Source organism: Phascolarctos cinereus, unplaced genomic scaffold (assembly GCF_003287225.1).
Source record: "Phascolarctos cinereus isolate Bilbo 61053 unplaced genomic scaffold, phaCin_HiC Scaffold_2;HRSCAF=192, whole genome shotgun sequence".
Lineage (NCBI taxonomy): Eukaryota > Metazoa > Chordata > Mammalia > Diprotodontia > Phascolarctidae > Phascolarctos > Phascolarctos cinereus.
In genome coordinates, this window is record NW_027555625.1 from 269,042,027 (window position 1) to 269,059,761 (window position 17,735).

Genomic DNA, 17,735 nt, shown 5'->3' on the forward strand with positions numbered 1-17,735 from the left:
ATTTAATAAACATACATTTAAGTACCTTTGTTCCAGGACAGACAAGAGTCTGCTGGAGTACCAAACTAAAGGTGATAATCAATTTCATAAAGCAAAGATTTAATTACCTACAGCTGAACCAGATTAGAATAAGGGCCAAAAGGCTAAAAAAATGCCTCCCTCACCAATTCACTATCTAGCCATTCCTTATTTTAAATAGAAGGAAAATAGTTGCCTCATTTATCTGGATGAATCATTTCCACTAAGGAGCATAGCACATAAAGACCATGGTTGTCAAATATCAGGAATCCATTTTGTAAAAAGCCATTTTATATCCCAGAGTACATTTTCCTGAGACCTACACGAGTGAGGAACAATTATTTATTGTGTTCTCTCAACTATTCCTCAGTCCTCAAGAGACTTGCACTTTCCCAGGAATAAACATATTCCCACGGTTTGAGAAATATTAAATTACCATTTACTTTGAACAATTTCATCTAACCTGGTCAACCTTAATGTAAATTATAAGCTGCAATCAAAAATACAATAAGGAAAGGAATACAAAGAACTGACCATTTGCATTCTGAATCACAGTTAATTACCTTTGCTCTAGCACTGTAGGTATCTGCATACCAAGATCAGATAATTAGACAGATTCTGGGGAACAGTTATTAGATCAGTCTGATAGAAATGGAAAGTAAATTAAAGGGAGTAATATGAAATGACCAGAACGGTAGATGGGAACCATACTGCTGAGGACTTTCAACATCAGCCTAAGGATTTTATATTTTATCCTAAAAAAAAAAAAAACAGGAAGTCATTGAAAATTTTTGAGTGTAGGCTGATATTGCTGGATTTGTGTTTTAGAAATATCAATCTGTTAGCCACAAGAAAGAGGGAGCATACAGGAGAAAGACTGGAAAAGGGGAGACCTATTAGGAGGCTATTGCAATAGTCCAAGTGAAAGGTGATGAAAGCCTGAACTGGAGTAAAGTCTCTGTGAATAGAAAGAAGGGGATAGATGATAGATATCAGAGAGAGAGAATGACTAAGATATAATAACTGATTAAAAATGGAGAGTGAAAGAAATTGAAGAATCAAGTATCACTCCAAGGTTGAAAACCTGACAACTGTAAGGATGGTGGTGCCCTTAAAATATAGAAGAAGGATGAATTTGGGGAAAAATATTAATTCCATTTTTGGATATAATAAATTTGAGATGCCTACCAGACATCTAGGTAGAAATATCCAGAAGGCAGTTGGTAAAACTGGACTAGAATACAAGAGCCATATTAGGACTGGATATAAAGATCTGGGAATCATTTTTATAGACACAATGCATATGAGATGATCACACTGGCCTCCTGGCTGTTCTACAAATAAGACACTCCATCTCTCCTCTGAGCAATCACCCTGGCTGACCCCACGCCTGGAAAGCTCTCCTCAACCCTACCTACTAACCTGGTTGGCTTCCTTAAATCTCAACTAAAACTCCACTTTATATGGGAAAGCCTTCCCTAGTTTCTCTTAATTCCAGTGCCTTCTCATCTTCTTTGCTTTGCATACACTGTTGCATACAATGGGAGTTGTTCTAATCTCCCATTAGAATTAAACTCCCTAAGGGCAAAGATTGTCTTTTGTCTCTTTTTGCATCCCCAGAGTTTAGAACAGAGTAGGAGCTTAACAAATTTGATTGATGAGGTCACCAAAGAAAACATAAATAAAAGGACACTGAATCCTGAAGGATTTGAAGTGAGTGAGAAGAAGATGATGATGATATAACAAAGGAGACTGAGAAAGAATGGTAAGTCAAAGATAACCCTGAATCTTGAATTCCTGAATCTATTTTTTCCAATCACTTTTGTTCTAGCTTTCTTTACTTTCCTCCCTTCACAGTCTTGACCTTAATTAAAGAATTTTCAACAATTAATTGTTCACCTTTGAATGCCTTGCCCTCAGATCCTTCTAATGTTCTTGCCCTACTAATCACCAACCCTGGTTCACTTCTCACCATTTGCCTTCACAAAGGTTCCCAGAGTGGTCGATACCACCCTGTGGGGGGCACTAAAATGATGGGGGGTCGGTATTAGCTTTGGGTGCAATTGGGGGGCATTGAATAAAAATAAGGGGGTAATGGAAGCATAAGAAAATTTTGAAAAACCATTAGTATATGTTTCATCTGTTTTGTAACAGAGTTAAAGCTGTAGTGATTACATTATTTTCCAAATAAAAACATAAAATGCAATTAGTCAAGTTTGCCTACAGGTCTTAACAAGCAAGTGTTGGTAGGTGAGCATGCTGTGTGTTGTTGGGAAGTCCAGCATGCATCTGCAGGAATATGTGCCTGTAATGACTTATTTACAATAAGATACTCTATATATGTGTTATATATATTATATGTTTTATACATATAGTATATATACTACATATATTACAAGATGCAATATTGTGTCATCAAAATTTCAATGCAGGAAAAACCCACAAATTTACAATAAATTATTAAATTTAAGATATCATTTTTAAAAATTATATATTTTTTGAAATGATACAAGTTTAAAAAAAAATTAAAGAGCTCAAGAAAGTAGATGTCTAGGGGGGCAATGAATAATTTTTTTTTAAAAGGTCAAATGAGTTTGGGAACCTCTGCACTAGTACCATCAAGCCCTGCTGGATCAGGTGACAAACTCAGATTTGGTCTACTCCAAGTTCATGTTATGTGATCTCAATTGTGGCCTCACCAGTTACACCGTAATTCTTTTTTTTAATCTCTGATTAACTCCCTATCACATACCTCACAGTATATATTCCCTATTTTCTCCCTTCTTCAAGCCCCCAAACTCCTTATTTTAGCAGATGACCTTGATTTCTATTTTACTGAGAAAAGTGAAAGTCATTTGGCACATGCTCCACTATCTTCTTCCTCCACACCTCAAAATATCTCTTTTCACCCATCCTCTTCTTATTCCTACCAGCCTCAAAAGATAAGCTGTCCCTCCTTCTTGGTAAGGCAAAGGCCTCCATATGTGTCACTGATTTCATTCCTTCCCATCTCCTAAAGTACTCTGCTCCACTGAACTTCTCTATCTTCAACTTCTTCCTCTTTTCTCTCTACAAATATGCTCAGATGTCACCAATTTAAAAAAAAAAAACTTGCAAGGATACCCTCTCAGTCTACCACCCTTCTTCTTTCTTCCCCTACATCACTAAACTTCTAGAAATGTCTCCACTCATGGAATTTCTGTATGGAAAGGACCTTAGAAATCAGATATTTCAACCCCTCATTTTACAAATGAGGAAACTGAAGGCCAGAGAAGTAAACTGATTCACCCAAGATCAAGCAGATAGTAAGTAGCAGAGCTGGGATTTATCACTTTCACTTTCTCATCACCCAGGCATTCAACCTTGCAATCTAGCTTCCTGTATCACCACTCTACTGAAAAAGCTGTGTCCAAGGCCATAAATGACCTATTAATTGTGAAATCCAATGGTCTTTTCAATTGAACAAGCATTTACTGAGTGTCTGCTATAAAACAAGGCACTGCTCTAGGCACTGCAGAGGTGAAAACTTTTATCAGCTTTCATTCCCCAAAGGGAAAACAACATCCATAGATAAATACACATACATATACACACACATAAACATAATAAATACAAAGTTATTTGGGGGTGGGGTGGGAAGATCACTGACAATTAGGAAAATTAAGAGAGATCTGTAAGGGATGACACCTGACCTGTATTTTGAAGGAAGCCAAGTATTCTATTAAGCAGAGGTAAGAAAGAACATTCCAGCATTGAGGACAGTCTTACAAAGGCATGGAGGCAAGAGATAGAATGTCATGCACAAGAAACAGCAAGTAGCCCAATTTAGCTGAAATATAGAGTCCATGATGGGGAATAATGTGAAATCAATCCAGAAAGACTGATTGGCGCTGGATTTTGAAGAGTTTAAATACCAGAGAAAGTTGTAGTTTATCTTAAAGATAATAGGAAGTTACTGAAGTTTCTTAAGTAGGAGAGTAGTCGAGCTGTTTTAAAAATACTAATTTGGCAGCTCTGTGGATAACGGATTGGTTGGTGAGGGGAAAGGCTGAACACAGAGAGAACAATTAGGAGACTATTTTGAAAATCTAAGCAAGAACACGTATAACCTATATCAAATTTCTTCAAATTCCCTTTCTCAGGGAAGGGAGAAGGGAAGAAGAGAGGGAGGGAATTTAGAACTCAAAAATTTTTTAAACTAATGTTAAAAATTATTTTTACATGTAACTGGGAAAAAATGTTATTCATAGAAATAAAGAAAATCTAAGCAAGAGAACTAAGGTAGTAGCTATGTGAGTAAAAAGAAGAAACAAATGCTAGGGATACTGTGGGGGCATAATCAACAGATACATAAACTAATTAGCTATGGAAAGAAGCTAATGATGGAGAGTGAAGAGCAGAGGATGACTCTGATGTTGCAAACCCAGAAAGATGGTAAAGCCTCGGATGGAAATAACAGAAGTGGAGGGATGAAAGGAAAAAGAATGGCCTAGGAGTGACAGATAACTACTACCAGGATTTGGACAGGATGATAAATTTGGATGGAATGACTCTCAAAGGAGTTGCTAAGTGATAGAAGATAAATCACCAATGAAGAGACATTTACTAATTGCCTACTATGTTCCAGGCACTATGCTAAGTGCTGGCTATACAAAAGGAGTCAAGACAGCCCCTGCCAGCAAGGTATTTACAATCTAATGTAAGAGAAAACAAACACAAACATATATCCAAAGGAAGCTATATACAGGATTATCAGAGGGAAGGCACTGGAATTATGTGGGGTTACGGAAGACTTCTTGTAGAAGGCTGAATTTTAGTTGGGACTTAAGGAAGCCAAGGAGATTAGCAGGTAGAGTTGAGGAGGGAGAGTATTCCAGGCATGAAGGACAGCCAGAGGGAATGCTCAGAGCTGAGAGATGGAGTGTCTTATTCGTAGAACAACCAGGGAGCCACTATCATTGGATTGAGGAATACATGTGAGGCAGTGAGGTGTAACAATACTGGAAAGGTAGTCAGAGACTAGATTATGAAGGGCTTTAAATGCCAAAGAGAGCATTTTGTATTTGATCCTGGAAGCAATATGGTGCCACTGGAATTAATTGAGTAGGAGGGTGACATGATCAAACCTGCACTTTAGCAAAATCACTTTAGTGGCTGGATGGAGCAGGGAGAAACATGAGGCAGGCAGACCCACTACTAAGCTAAAAAAAATAAGGGTCTGCTCTAGAGTGGTGGCACTGTCAGAGGAGAGAACAGGGCATATTTGAGAGATATTGCAATGGTGAAATCAACAGGTCTTGGCACCAGATTGGATGAGGGATCAGAAATAGTGAGAAGTCCAGGATGACTCCTAGGTTGCCAGTTTGAAAGACTGGGAGGACAGTGTTGCCCTCTACAGTAATATGGAAGGTAGGAGGCAGGGAAAGTTTAAGGAGAAAGATGAGTTGCATTTTAGACATAGTGAGAAAACAGTAGGCTTACTTGTCTTCCTGGTCAATTATGCTGGGAGCATGAGAGAAGGAACATCTAGTACTTGGTGCTTTTCTTAGTCTTTGTCCTCCTTGCCCGTTCCGTTCTGCCGCGCTTAACATTAACTGACCACAATTTCAATACATCAATTTTATTCCAGAAACACCATTTATTAATAATTATCATTTACTACTACCAGGATCTGGACAGGATGATAAATATGGATGGAGTGATGCTCAAAGGAGAAGTTGCTAAGTGATAGCAGAAGATCAATCAATCAATCAATCAAAATTTATTAATCATCTGCTATGTTCTGGGCACTATGCTAAGTGCTGGTTATAAAAAAGGAGGCAAAAGACAGCCCCTGCCATCAAGGTACTTACAATCTAGTAGGGAAGTCAACAAATAAACAAATAATTATAATTTATTACTATGTGAAAGCATTGTGCTAGAAGCTGAGGGTACAATGATAAAAGCAAGGTAGTCTCTGCCCTTAAGGAACTTAAGGAACTCTCCTTCGGACACAATAGTATAACAAAAGCCTTGAAGGAAAACAAAGACTCTCAGAGGTAGAAATGAGGAGGGAATGGAGAAGCTAGGTGGTGGAGTGGACAGAGCACCAGCCCTGAAGTCAGGAGGACCTGAGTTCAAATGTGACCTCAGACCAAACTCTTGACACTTACTAGCTGTGTGACCCTGGGCAAGTCATTTAATCCCAATTACCTAAAAAAAAAAAAAAAGAAAGAAAGAAAAAAATGAGGAGGGAATGCTCTAAGCATGGGGAATGGCTTGTCTAAGTGTAAAAATGTAGAAGATGAAGTACAGAGTCTGGGGAACGGCTAAGTCATAGAATTTAGCTGGAATGTAGTGTTCATGAAGGGATATAATTTGAAATAAGGCTGAAAGGTACATAGAAGTCAGATTGTGGAAGGCTTTAAATGGCTCCCTGATAGTGTCACCTTTTTTGAGTTCGGTGACATTTTCTATTCATTCTACTCCTAACTGTCAAACTGTTCTTTTTCAATTTCCTTTTTATGGTCCTTCACCTTCCTCCTAATCCCTTAATGCAGGTATCCCTTCAGGTCTGTATATTAGGCATCTCCCTCTATACTTGTGAGAGGCAGAGTGGCAAAGTGGATAGAATGCTAGACTTGGATCAGTTAGACCTGAGTTCAAATTCCACTTCTGACACCGACTAGATGTCACTTCAATTACTTAAATCTTCCTGAGCTTCAGTTTCCTCATCTGTAAATTGGGATAATAATTTAACTGTAGTACTCATCTTAAGAGGCGACTATAAGACTCAGATGAAATAAGATTTACATAAAGTTCTTTGCAAAGTTTGAGGCCTTAGATAAATGTCTGCTATCATTATTATTATTATTATTATTATTATTATTATTATTATTATTATCATCATCATCATTTCACCCTTTCCCTTCATTACTTCATTCCCGTGGTTTCAATTATAACCTGAATGAAGATGACTCCCAAATCTATATTTCAAGTGAAGATCCAGTGAACTACAATCCCACATTGCCAAATGCTCACCAGTTATCTCCACTGGGATGTCCCACAAACATTTCAAACTCAAAATATACAAAACTGATGACATCATCTTTCCCTAAAACCTGCATCTTTTACTATCTTCCTCATATCCTCACCCAGACTCAAAATTTAAGAGACATCTTTAACTCTTTCTTCTATTTAAATCACTATATACAATAAACTACCAAGTTCTATCAAGTCCACCTCATAGGCTCTTGCAAATGTCCCTTCCCATCCACTCACAGCTACTAGCTTAGTTCCTCCTGAGAAGCCTCTGAATAGCCTCCTCACTTGCTCTCTCTGCCTCTACTCTTCCCCCTCTCCAATGGAGTCTTTGCACAGCTTCCAACATATTTCCAAAGCACAAGTCTGACCACTTCCCTCCCCTTCTCAAAAGCCTTTGATAATTTTCAATTGTTTATGGAAATAAAATATAAACTCCTTTGCCAGGCATTTAAGACCCTCTACAATAATGCCAAGCTACTTTTGTTAATTGATTTCACACCACCTATACTTCTCTTCATGTCATTTGTGCTCCAGCCAAAACAAAAATTTGTTTGCTCCAGATTTGTTATTCCCTCTCCTACCTCTGCATTTGTGCAGCCTGTACACCTTTTTTTCCCTCTGTCTTGACCAATATATTTATTACTTAGCTGGCAAAACACTCAAACTAAATTGTACAATAATCTGTAAATCCTGACCAATGCTACCCTCTTGCACATTGTTTTGTTGATTTCATGAAACCCAAGTTTCTGCCTCAACTCTCCTCTTCCAGGTGTCAAAAAAGGGTTCCTATATAGTACACAGCTACTCTGAGGATGTACAGAAGCACATATCTCAAACTGCTTTCACATACATCATTTTATTGGTTCTCATCATCCCTGAAATTGAGATTAAAGTCTGATACAAATCTCATTTGCCAGACAAACCACAGGTCAAAAGCAGACATGATCAGGGAGGCCAGACTCAGCCTCATAATCTTTGACACTTTCCTGTTAAATGAATATGGTCACAGAAAGAACTTGAGTTCTTTGAACATCTTACTTCAAGTTAAGGGCAGCTAGGTGGCATAGCAGATATAGCACTGGCCTTGGAATCAGGAACACTCATATTCATGAATTCAAACATGCCTCAGACTGGGCAAGTCACTTAATCCTGTTTGCCTCAGTTCCTCATCTGTAAAATGAGCTGGAGAAGGAAATGGCAAACCATTCCAGTGTCTTTACCAAGAAAACCCAAAAATGGGGTCATGGAGAATCAGAAATGACTGAATAACAACAACAAAGTTCAAGTTAAACGCTTAGATGAAGAATGTTTTGATGATTTATGAAGCTAGGTACTACATCAATTGATCTAAGCATTAAAAACCCTCTTATTGGGGTATATCCTTAAAAGGAAATTAAAACTGAGATTTTAATTTTACCTTTTTGTCAAATTGAAAACATTTCCCCATGTGTTACTCCTAACCATGGGGTCTTAATCTGGGGTCTATGAACTAATTTTTAAAAATATTTTGAAAATATTTCAATATAATTGGTTTCTTTATAATCCTATATATTTAAAAATATTATTCTGAGAAGTGATCCACAGGCTTCATTGGCTACCAAAAAGGTCTATGACACACACAAAAAAGAGACCCAGCCACGACGACACAATCATACTTGGTAGGTACCTGAACGAACTGTTGGTGGAGCTGTGAACTGGTTCAGCCATTCTGAAGAACAATTTGGAACAATGCCCAAAATGATGCTAAACTATGCATACCCTCTGACTCAGGGATAGTACTACTAGGTCTGCACCCCAAAGAAATAAAAGAGAGAGGAAAAGGACCCACAATGTACAAAAATGTTTATGACAATTCTTTTTGTGGTGGCAAAGAAATTGGAAACTAAGGACTTGTCCATCAATTGGAGAAAGGCTGAAAAAGTCATGGTATTTGAAGGGCATGGAATACAATTGTTCTGTAAGAAATGATGAAGCAGATGCTTTCAGAAAAATCTGGGAAGACCTGGATGACTGATGCAAAGTGAACTGAGCAGAACCAGAAGGAAAACATAACAACAACACTGCAAAGACAATCAACTCTCAACGACTCTGAAACTCTGATCAGCACAACAGCTAACCCCAATTCCAAAGGGCTGAACTACCCCCCGCAGATAGAGAAATGACAGACCCAGTGAGATCAAAGCATTCTTTCTTTTTTGGGGGGACATAGCTAATATGGGAATTGGCTTTACATGACTACACATATTTGCAATGGGCTTTGTTTTTTTCTGCCTTTTCAATAATAAGAAAGAGAGAGGAGGAGGGAGAAAATCTGGAGCTGAAAATAAAACTGAATTAAAAAAAAACAATCACAGCTGGTACAGCTACGGGTTACGTGGGTCCATATGAAAAGGCATTATTAGATCTGTTCTGTTTGGCCCAGAAGGCAGAACCAAGAGCAATGGCTTTATGCTGCAAAGAGGTAAATCAGGTTTGAAGTCAGCAAAAACTTCGTCACAATTATATCTGTCCATAGCCTGAAGATTCTCCCTCCAGGGAAAAGCAGGTTCCCGTCCTTGCAGGTCTTCAACAAGCAGAGACTGGACCACCGCTGGTTGACTATGTTGTAGTGAGGGATTCTTTTCACGTATGGGTGTACAGACAGCTGCTGAGTTCTTTTCCAACTCTCCAATTCTGTGATTTTGAATACTCTGGCATATAGCATTCATTCAAATAGTTTTATTTTTAATGCCTCTAACATAGAAGTTATTTTAAGGTTGAGTTATACATTATAACACCTTCACCAGCATGATGAAAAATGAAAGGACATCGGGACACAAAACAAGGAGATCCAGGCAGCAGAGTCAGACACTCTGGTTTCTATTCCTAGCCCTACCACTGACGCATTGATGACATCGGGTAAGTCACAATCTCTTATAGTTCATTTTGTCTCTGTTACCTGAGAATAATACTTGCACCTAGGAAATTTAATGTCCTCTAAATCCTGTCTGACCCTAAACAAGGGTAAAATTTTACTAAAAAATCAAAATGTAAGCTTTTAATCCCCTGACACAAAACTCCATCCTGACCTTTCCTGGTGTACCATTTAAAATATACATCACGGGCAGCTAGGTGGTGCAATGGATAGAGCACCGGCCCTGGAGTCAGGAGGACCTGAGTTCAAATTCAGCCTCAGACACATAATACTTAATACTTCCCAGCTGTGTGGCTCTGGGCAAGTCACTTAACCCCAACTGCCTCACTAAAAAAAATATATATATGTATATACATCAACATGCAAAGCCCTTTACAAAAAAAAGTGTTTATACATAAAATGAACAAGTAATACTAAGCCTCAACTTCAAACCTCCCAGGCGCTTCAAAACAAATTTCGAGGGTGATGTTAATAGCAGTCTCTTTCTTTTTAGCCTGTTGAATTCCTACTTATTTTTTAGACCACTATCTGGATTCTTCCTCCAGGAAGCCTTTCCCTGGTTTCTCAGCTTGCAATCTTCCCCCTCAGAACTGTGGTGGCACTTTATTTGTAACTCTTTAATTCATTTCTCATTTAATACTGTGCACTCTACTTACAAGTGTTTACGGCTTACCATCCTGCTAAATTGAAAGCTCCTTGGTGAGCAGAAATTTTGTCTTATCTAAACTTTTTGATCCCCACACAGCTATCTTGGTTCTCTGTACCAAGATGCTTAACACATATTTCTTGATTTTTTTAATTGTTAAATAAATTATATACACATATGTGTGTGTGCATGTATATGCCAACAAAACCACTGAAATTTTAATCAAATGTAACCTGCTTCTTCAAAGATTCTTTTTTTTTGTCCTATAGAACTTCATTTAAAAATGCTTTGAGGCGCTCATTGAAAGTAATATAAATGCAGGGTGAATTTTTTCATTCAATTTCCATTACACATACTGAAATATTACTTACATATAAAGTTTTAAAAGACATTGCTTTTAAATTGGGCTGAGAGAGATTCATTTTAATCCCCCAGGAAGCATAACATCTACATATGAGTAAAGGCAGTAGAACATACGTATCCTCCAAAGAAAAGTGAAAATGATAAGCACTTCATGCTTTTATATTGAAAATTTTGGAAAGATAGGGAAAGTGATTAAGATAAAATTAGCTTTCTCTTCCTCACCTACATTCACTGTGAGAAAGGTCAGCATCTTTCAAAAATAACCCAACAACAAAAAATAACCTAGAATGTAAGGGCATGAAAAAGCGATTTTAAAAAATTAGAAACTAGGGCATAAAAAGACAAGAATTGTACACAGACTAGTAAAATCACAACAGAAAAGTATGCAAAGTCAAATTTGAAGAATACCAATTAAAAGAAGCCTCAAACTTAAAGGAGAAATTTAGGAACACAGTATGGTTTATTCACCCAGGAAACTAATAGTGTGGTTTCAGGGGAGGAGAGAGTCAGGATGACCTGAGTTCAAATTCTACCTCAGACACTTACTAGCTGTGTGACCCTGGGCAAGTGTCTAAACCTCATCTTATTCAAATGTAAAATAGGGATAATCATAGCACCCTCCCAGAATTATAGTTAGGATCAAATTAGATAATATTTTGAAAGCACCTAGCACCATACCTTGCACACAATAGGTTGAACACCTGAACAAGAACCTGACAGCAGAATATTTAATGTCCAGGGTCCCAGGAGAACAATTTGTAGTGCTGTGGTTCCCAACTTTTAAGTATAAGGACCCCTAATATTTTTTAATGTCTAAAAACTCCAAGGACCCCCACAAGAGAATACTATTAGTATCCATTAAGAAAATACATGATAAAAAGTTACTATGAATTCAGCAAAACTTTTGAATGAATTTTTATTTTATTAATCACAATAGTACTTATGCCATTTTAAAATAATATACAAATATGTAAGAGACATGTATCTATTGTACAAAAGGCATGTTTGCTTATTTATGGATTCACATATGGTTTCATGGACCCTTTGAAGACCCTCAGATGTTTACAGCTCATACACTGAGAACCCCTATTATAGAGGATATGGAAATACAAAAAAAAGAGAGTATATTATATTTAGTGTATATGAAATAAAGTCAGGGCCAATAAGGAATATTTTAGCATATGATCAAGTGTACCAGGAATTAAGATACTGTGGGACTGAGGCAGCAGTGAATACGTTTGAAACAAGACTATGATAAAAAATAATTTTCTAAAAGGACAGAATATAAAGTCATGAGAAAAAGACTCATGAAAAGGAAGGTGAAGAAAATATAATAGGCACAAAAACCTGAAAAAGCATGTAAGATCTAAGCTTAGTTGGTTGATATTTCCATTTTCATTATTAATGCTTTTCAATTTAATAAAACCAGACCTATTAAGAAAACTAATTCAATGCAAATTGTTTATCTTGGAATATTTTAGATCATAGGTACTTTCTGGAGTAGCATGTAAATTTTTATTAAAAACACACTGTAAGAATAAGAATTACTGGGGCAGCTAGGTGGCTCAGTGGATAGAGCACCAGCCCTGGAGTCCGGATGACCTGAGTTCAAATCCAGTCTCAGACACAAAAAACTTACTAGCTGTGTGATTCTGGGCAAGTCACTTAACCTCAACTGCCTTGCCAAAAAAAAAAAAAAAGAATAAGAATTACTTAGATTTAGCTCTTTCTGAGAGTAGAAGAGGCTAGTAAGTTTCCCTCTCATCTCTATAGTTTACAAACTTTAACCTTCTTTAAAACAAGTACATATTCAGTACCCATTCCAAAACTATTTTCTCAGTTACAAATAAAAAATAAGTGATTCCTGTATAATGTGAAGTAGGTGTAACTAGCAACTATGAAATAAAATGTAATGTACGTTATCATAAAATGTAAAACTACACCCACTATAACTTCAGGACTACTTTGCCCCACCCTCCAGGTAATATCATCAGGCTCTACGTTAGGCCGATTCTAATTCTTGTTCCTCACCAGTCACTAAATGCTCCATAATACTGTTTTCCCTACAGGGCTGTTCCTGTGAAATCAATTAATGAGTTAGGTGAAGTACACCTATAAACATACCTTGGGGTCCTCATGTCCTTCTAACACACTGACATGAAAAATTAGTGAAATGGGATAAGTGCCAGTCTTCAAGATAGAGTAATGAATTAAAATGTCTTTTATAATATGAATCTTTCTCAGCAAAATTTCAACTTTTTCATTTACTCACATATTATTCCTACAAGGTAAACTGCAAGGATTCTTATCTGTTTTACAGAGTGAAAAGTACAGCCCCAAGGAAATTATGACTCAGTCACATATTCAATTCATAGGACCATAAGATTGGACACTGAAAATGACCTTAGAAATCATCTATATTGTTCTATAGATGTGAAAACTGGGGCCCAAATAGGGGCATAATCTACATTGCAAGGTCACACAGTGAGGGCACAGAAGAGCCAGGATTAAAACCTATTTCCTCTAATTATAAATTCTAAACTCAATTTAGTATGCCAACTTAGTAGAACTAACAGTAGAACTGAAGAATCCAAGCTTCTAGTCTATTTGCACACTGCGCATTCAGTATTTTGGCCAGTTTTCCACTAATTTTATTAAGACCTGGAACTACCTGCCACAGAAGAAAACTTATCTCAGAGAAATATGTTAATTATGTATTTATTTTAATTTCAGACTTTTTTTTCTAGAATCAAATTAAAGCGGTCAACTTGACCATGAAGGGAAGCCAAAATGTACCAGTATCACCAGCTAAGGGTGAGAGAAATTTGTTATCAAAATCTAACTCATCTGTTATACTGAAGAGAACTGACAAATGCATATATATATGTATATACATATATATATATGTGTATATATATATATATATACACATATATACATATATATATACACACACATTTACTCACTGGTATACAAAATATTTTTTATTTCATTTTTGATTCACTGAAAAATTTGTTTAGTTTTATTGGCAATTTTTTTCTTTACAATTGCTTCAAGGGCTATACATGAAATTAAGAAGAACCATATGGAACCCCCTAGTTAAAGGGATGCAAAAGTTGCTTTTAATGGTCTTAGCAACTACAGTATTGGAATATCAACACTGAAAGTAAATGAATTAAATACATAATATGTTATAGTCTGTACCCTAACAAATTTTTTAAAAGAAAATACAGAAGTAGTGCATATAGCTTGAATTCATCCATGGAATTGGAGAGAAGGTAGTTCTCTCTGGCCAGTGTTGAAATTTACTAGCATTTTACAGAGTTACACATTTAGGCAAGTCACTTCACCTCCATGGGCCTGTTTCCTCATTTATGAAATGAGAGAACTGGACTAGCTGCTCTTCAAAGGTTTCTCCCAGCTCTAACCTACAGAGTTTACAAAAATAAACCTAATAGAGCATGTCCACATGTACAGTCTTGGGTTTAAAGGCGGAGGAAAGGAGTAAGAGAGGGAAGAAAAAATAATTTTTAATGGTTCAATTTGTTTTTAATTCACATTTTTTCTCTGAAGAAAATATGATAATTTAAGTAAGGGAGAGCATCACAATATTCTGTGGAAGTATTTATTGTACAAATGAAAGAGAAAACTACAATAAAATAAAAATCTACTGTTTTGGTATCCATTTAAAATGAAGGGATCACATATGGAGAGAATCATTTGAAAGGAAACACTAGACTTCCACCATTTTTATCTCATTTCCTCTCTTTACAAAGGTAAAGCTCAGATTCAATTTCTCTGCACAGTAAATGATTCAGGCACAATGTAACCCTTATCTGATATCAAGACCACCAAAATGCTGCCCAAAACCTATTTTCCACACACTTAAAAATATTTATCACCACGACACTTTGCCCTGAAGAACTGTTTTCTAATGTCACATATCACCATGTACATATAACCCCAAATTACTAAAAAGTTATACCTCTCAACTAAATTACCAGTGAAATGCCTATAATAAAGTAATTAATTTCTTCTACAGAGCTGCGGTTTGCCCTATCTACAACATACAGTCCAGTTCTCTGACCTGCCAGAGAGACTGCAGACTGCAGATCCACCAGTCAGCACTGTAAGAAAAAGCCACCAAAAACAACCTCCCTGCTCCGAGAAAACATGAAGAGTGGGGACCCCGATAAGGTGCTTTCCTTGAAGTAAAGATGCATTAAATACGAGGAGAGGGCCAAATGGTTTGGGGGAAAGGCTTTTTTCCATTTCTCTGCTGGGCTAATCCCAGGTGGTTCCCTCTGCAGCCCTGGGCAGAGATAACGGCAGGCTCAAATGCCCCAGACCAGGGGAAGGCGAAAGAGGGGAGGATGCGACTGTAATTTCTCTGATCACGATTCTCCCACAATTTTTTTTTAAGCAAGCAGGGGGGAGGGGGATAGAGGGAAAAACGCTTCATCTTAGAAGAGCTCAGATCAAAGGATTTTCTCCCATGGAGGTGGCAAACAGCGTTAGGAGGCTGGGAAAGAGATTGGGAGGGGGCTAAGGGTGGATGGTGTGAATCCGAGTAACGCTCTGATAGAAGAGACCTCTCTCCCTGGAAATCGCTGACACAGACAAGAATGGACGGGGTAGGGGTTGGGGTAGGGCGGATCCCAGGAGAGGTGCTGGAGAAACAGAGACGAAGGGGAGGGGGAACGGAGGGTGGGGGGGAGAAGAGAGCGAGGAAAGATGCTGTTCCCTGGAAAGCTCAGTTCACAGGCATCATAGGATTTCGAGTGGAAAGGTCTCTCTTCCCCAGGGCAGCGCAGACACTGACACGAGCGGGGCGAAGAGAGGAGGGGCTGATCCCCGGGTTTTCTCCCATAGAGACCAACCACCTCTATTTACGGCCACCCCAGCCCCGGGCAGTTTTATAACGGGGACGCTCCCTGCTAAGCACCACCCATCGCTTTGGCCAGACCCAGCAGCACTGCGGGGCTGCTAGGAGCCGCTGCTTGGCAGACATCTCGGATTTCCGGGTTCTGCGGCTGCTCCGAGGGTCTCCCCCACCCCGGCCTCAAATTCTACCCCCGCGCTCCTTTCTGATGGTCCCATCTTTAGAAAAAGGGGTGGGGGAGGCGGGCCGGCGCAGCCGCAGTGCCCACCGCGCAGCATCCGAGGAGCGCGCCCCCCGCCCCCAGCTCTGCAGACTCACCCCCTCTCCTTCGGCTCCCCAGCCCCGGTCCCGAGAAGAAGGGAAGGAAAAGCGCCCCCTCCCACCCTTCAGGCCCCCGGCCAGTCTTGGACATCGATGGGGGGAAGGGAGGGGTGGGGACTCTTACTTTCTCCGACCACTGCTTTGAGTCCAATGGGAGCCATGGCGGGGAGCTGGGGGGCAGTGAAGAGCAGGCAGCTGGGGTTCCCTCTTCACACGGTTCCAGCAGCAGCTATAGCTGCGGCAACGATGACTCCTGCTCTGGCGGCGCGCTCAGCTGACTGAGGCGCCAGTGCCGCCCGGCAGGATCGGCGCGCGCAGGGGAGGCGACGCCACGCGCGTCACCCGCGCGCTTCCCAGCCAATCAGCGCGCCGCTCTGAGCCCGAGAACCGGGGGATGCGGCTCGGCCCACCGCGGGGGCGGCGGGGGCGGGGGGGGCCGCGCGAGGCGGGGGCGGATGCCCGAGGGGGGCGTGCGCCGTGGGCCTGATCCCAAAGCGCGGCCGCTTCTACCTCGGGCCTGAGCCTGGGAGGGGTGCTCTGGCTCCCCCCGACCCTCTCCCCCCTGAGTCCGCCCTGCCCCGCCCTCTCCGTCTGCCGAGGAGAATTGCTATTGCGGCGGAGGCAGCGAGGTTGAGGTCTCTGTCCTCCTGAGATGCGCACTCGCGCCTCGAGCCGCGGTGGTACCGCAAGGACCGCATCCAGCTCCCTTCTCATGGACCGAAAGCGATGCTGAACCCCCCTAGGGGGAAACGGAGGCCCGGGAACGCGCATCTTCCTCTTATCTAAAATTAGGAGTTTGCGCCAGATGACCTCTAAGGACCCTTCCAGCTGTCAGTCCTACCATTCTTTGATCTCTCCTGATTTGCCCAGAAGCACAAACCGAGTTGTTGGCCCCAGCGATGGCTCTGACCCAGTCCAGTCATTTTTTATAATCGAATTTATTAAACATTTATTAAATGTTTACTCTGTGCTAGGTGCTGGTGCTGTAGGCACCTTTCTCACTGCACCTTACCCTCCCCCCCACCTTACCCTATTATATATTCTAGCCAGATTGACCTACTTGAGGTTTCCCCGAAATATGCACTGAAATCTGCCTCCTCTTCGCCTTTGCAGAAGCTACACACACACACACACATATGGCTTCCTTACTTCTTCATCCTCTTAAATATTTATCTTCCTTCAAAGCTCATCATGTACTATCTCCTACTGGAATCCTTCCCTGACCCCCTTGGTTGTTAGTGGCTGCTCCCTCTCCTCCTCAAATATGAGTATATCTTATCTATTTAAATATTATGTTCCCCTCAGTAGAATGTAAGCTCCCTGAGGTCAGTGACTGTTTTTCATTTTGTCTATCCGTAGTGCCAAGTACATTGACTGGTACTAAGAGGAGCTTTAAAAATATTTGTTAGATTGGAACAGAATGAAATGGCAAAGAGAAATCAATTTGTGCCCTCTGGATGCTGACCTACTTGGAGAAGGGGAGACCTGCATCTCACTTTCCTGCTCCCCAGACGGCCCAATTGTACAGTTACCTTCCGCAGGAGACCCTCCTACCCCACTTCCCAGAG

At 39.8% G+C, this 17,735-nt stretch overlaps 1 protein-coding gene across 5 annotated transcripts in view; it reads right to left on the reverse strand.

The window, feature by feature from the left end:
* The window catches only part of STXBP1 (syntaxin binding protein 1), a 127,221-nt gene that overhangs the window by 78,792 nt on the left and 30,694 nt on the right, over positions 1-17,735 (reverse strand). Inside the window, exon 1 of one of the 5 annotated variants that reach the window (XM_020965760.2) lies at positions 16,292-16,485. The exons of 2 other annotated variants lie outside the window; for them this stretch is intronic. In XM_020965760.2, coding sequence (XP_020821419.1) covers positions 16,292-16,328 — 37 coding nt within the window. In that variant the 5' untranslated portion in view covers positions 16,329-16,485. Of the gene's footprint in view, positions 1-16,291; positions 16,487-17,735 lie in introns of those variants that run through there. 2 more of the 5 variants (XM_020965756.2, XM_020965755.2) reach the window with 2 other exon arrangements.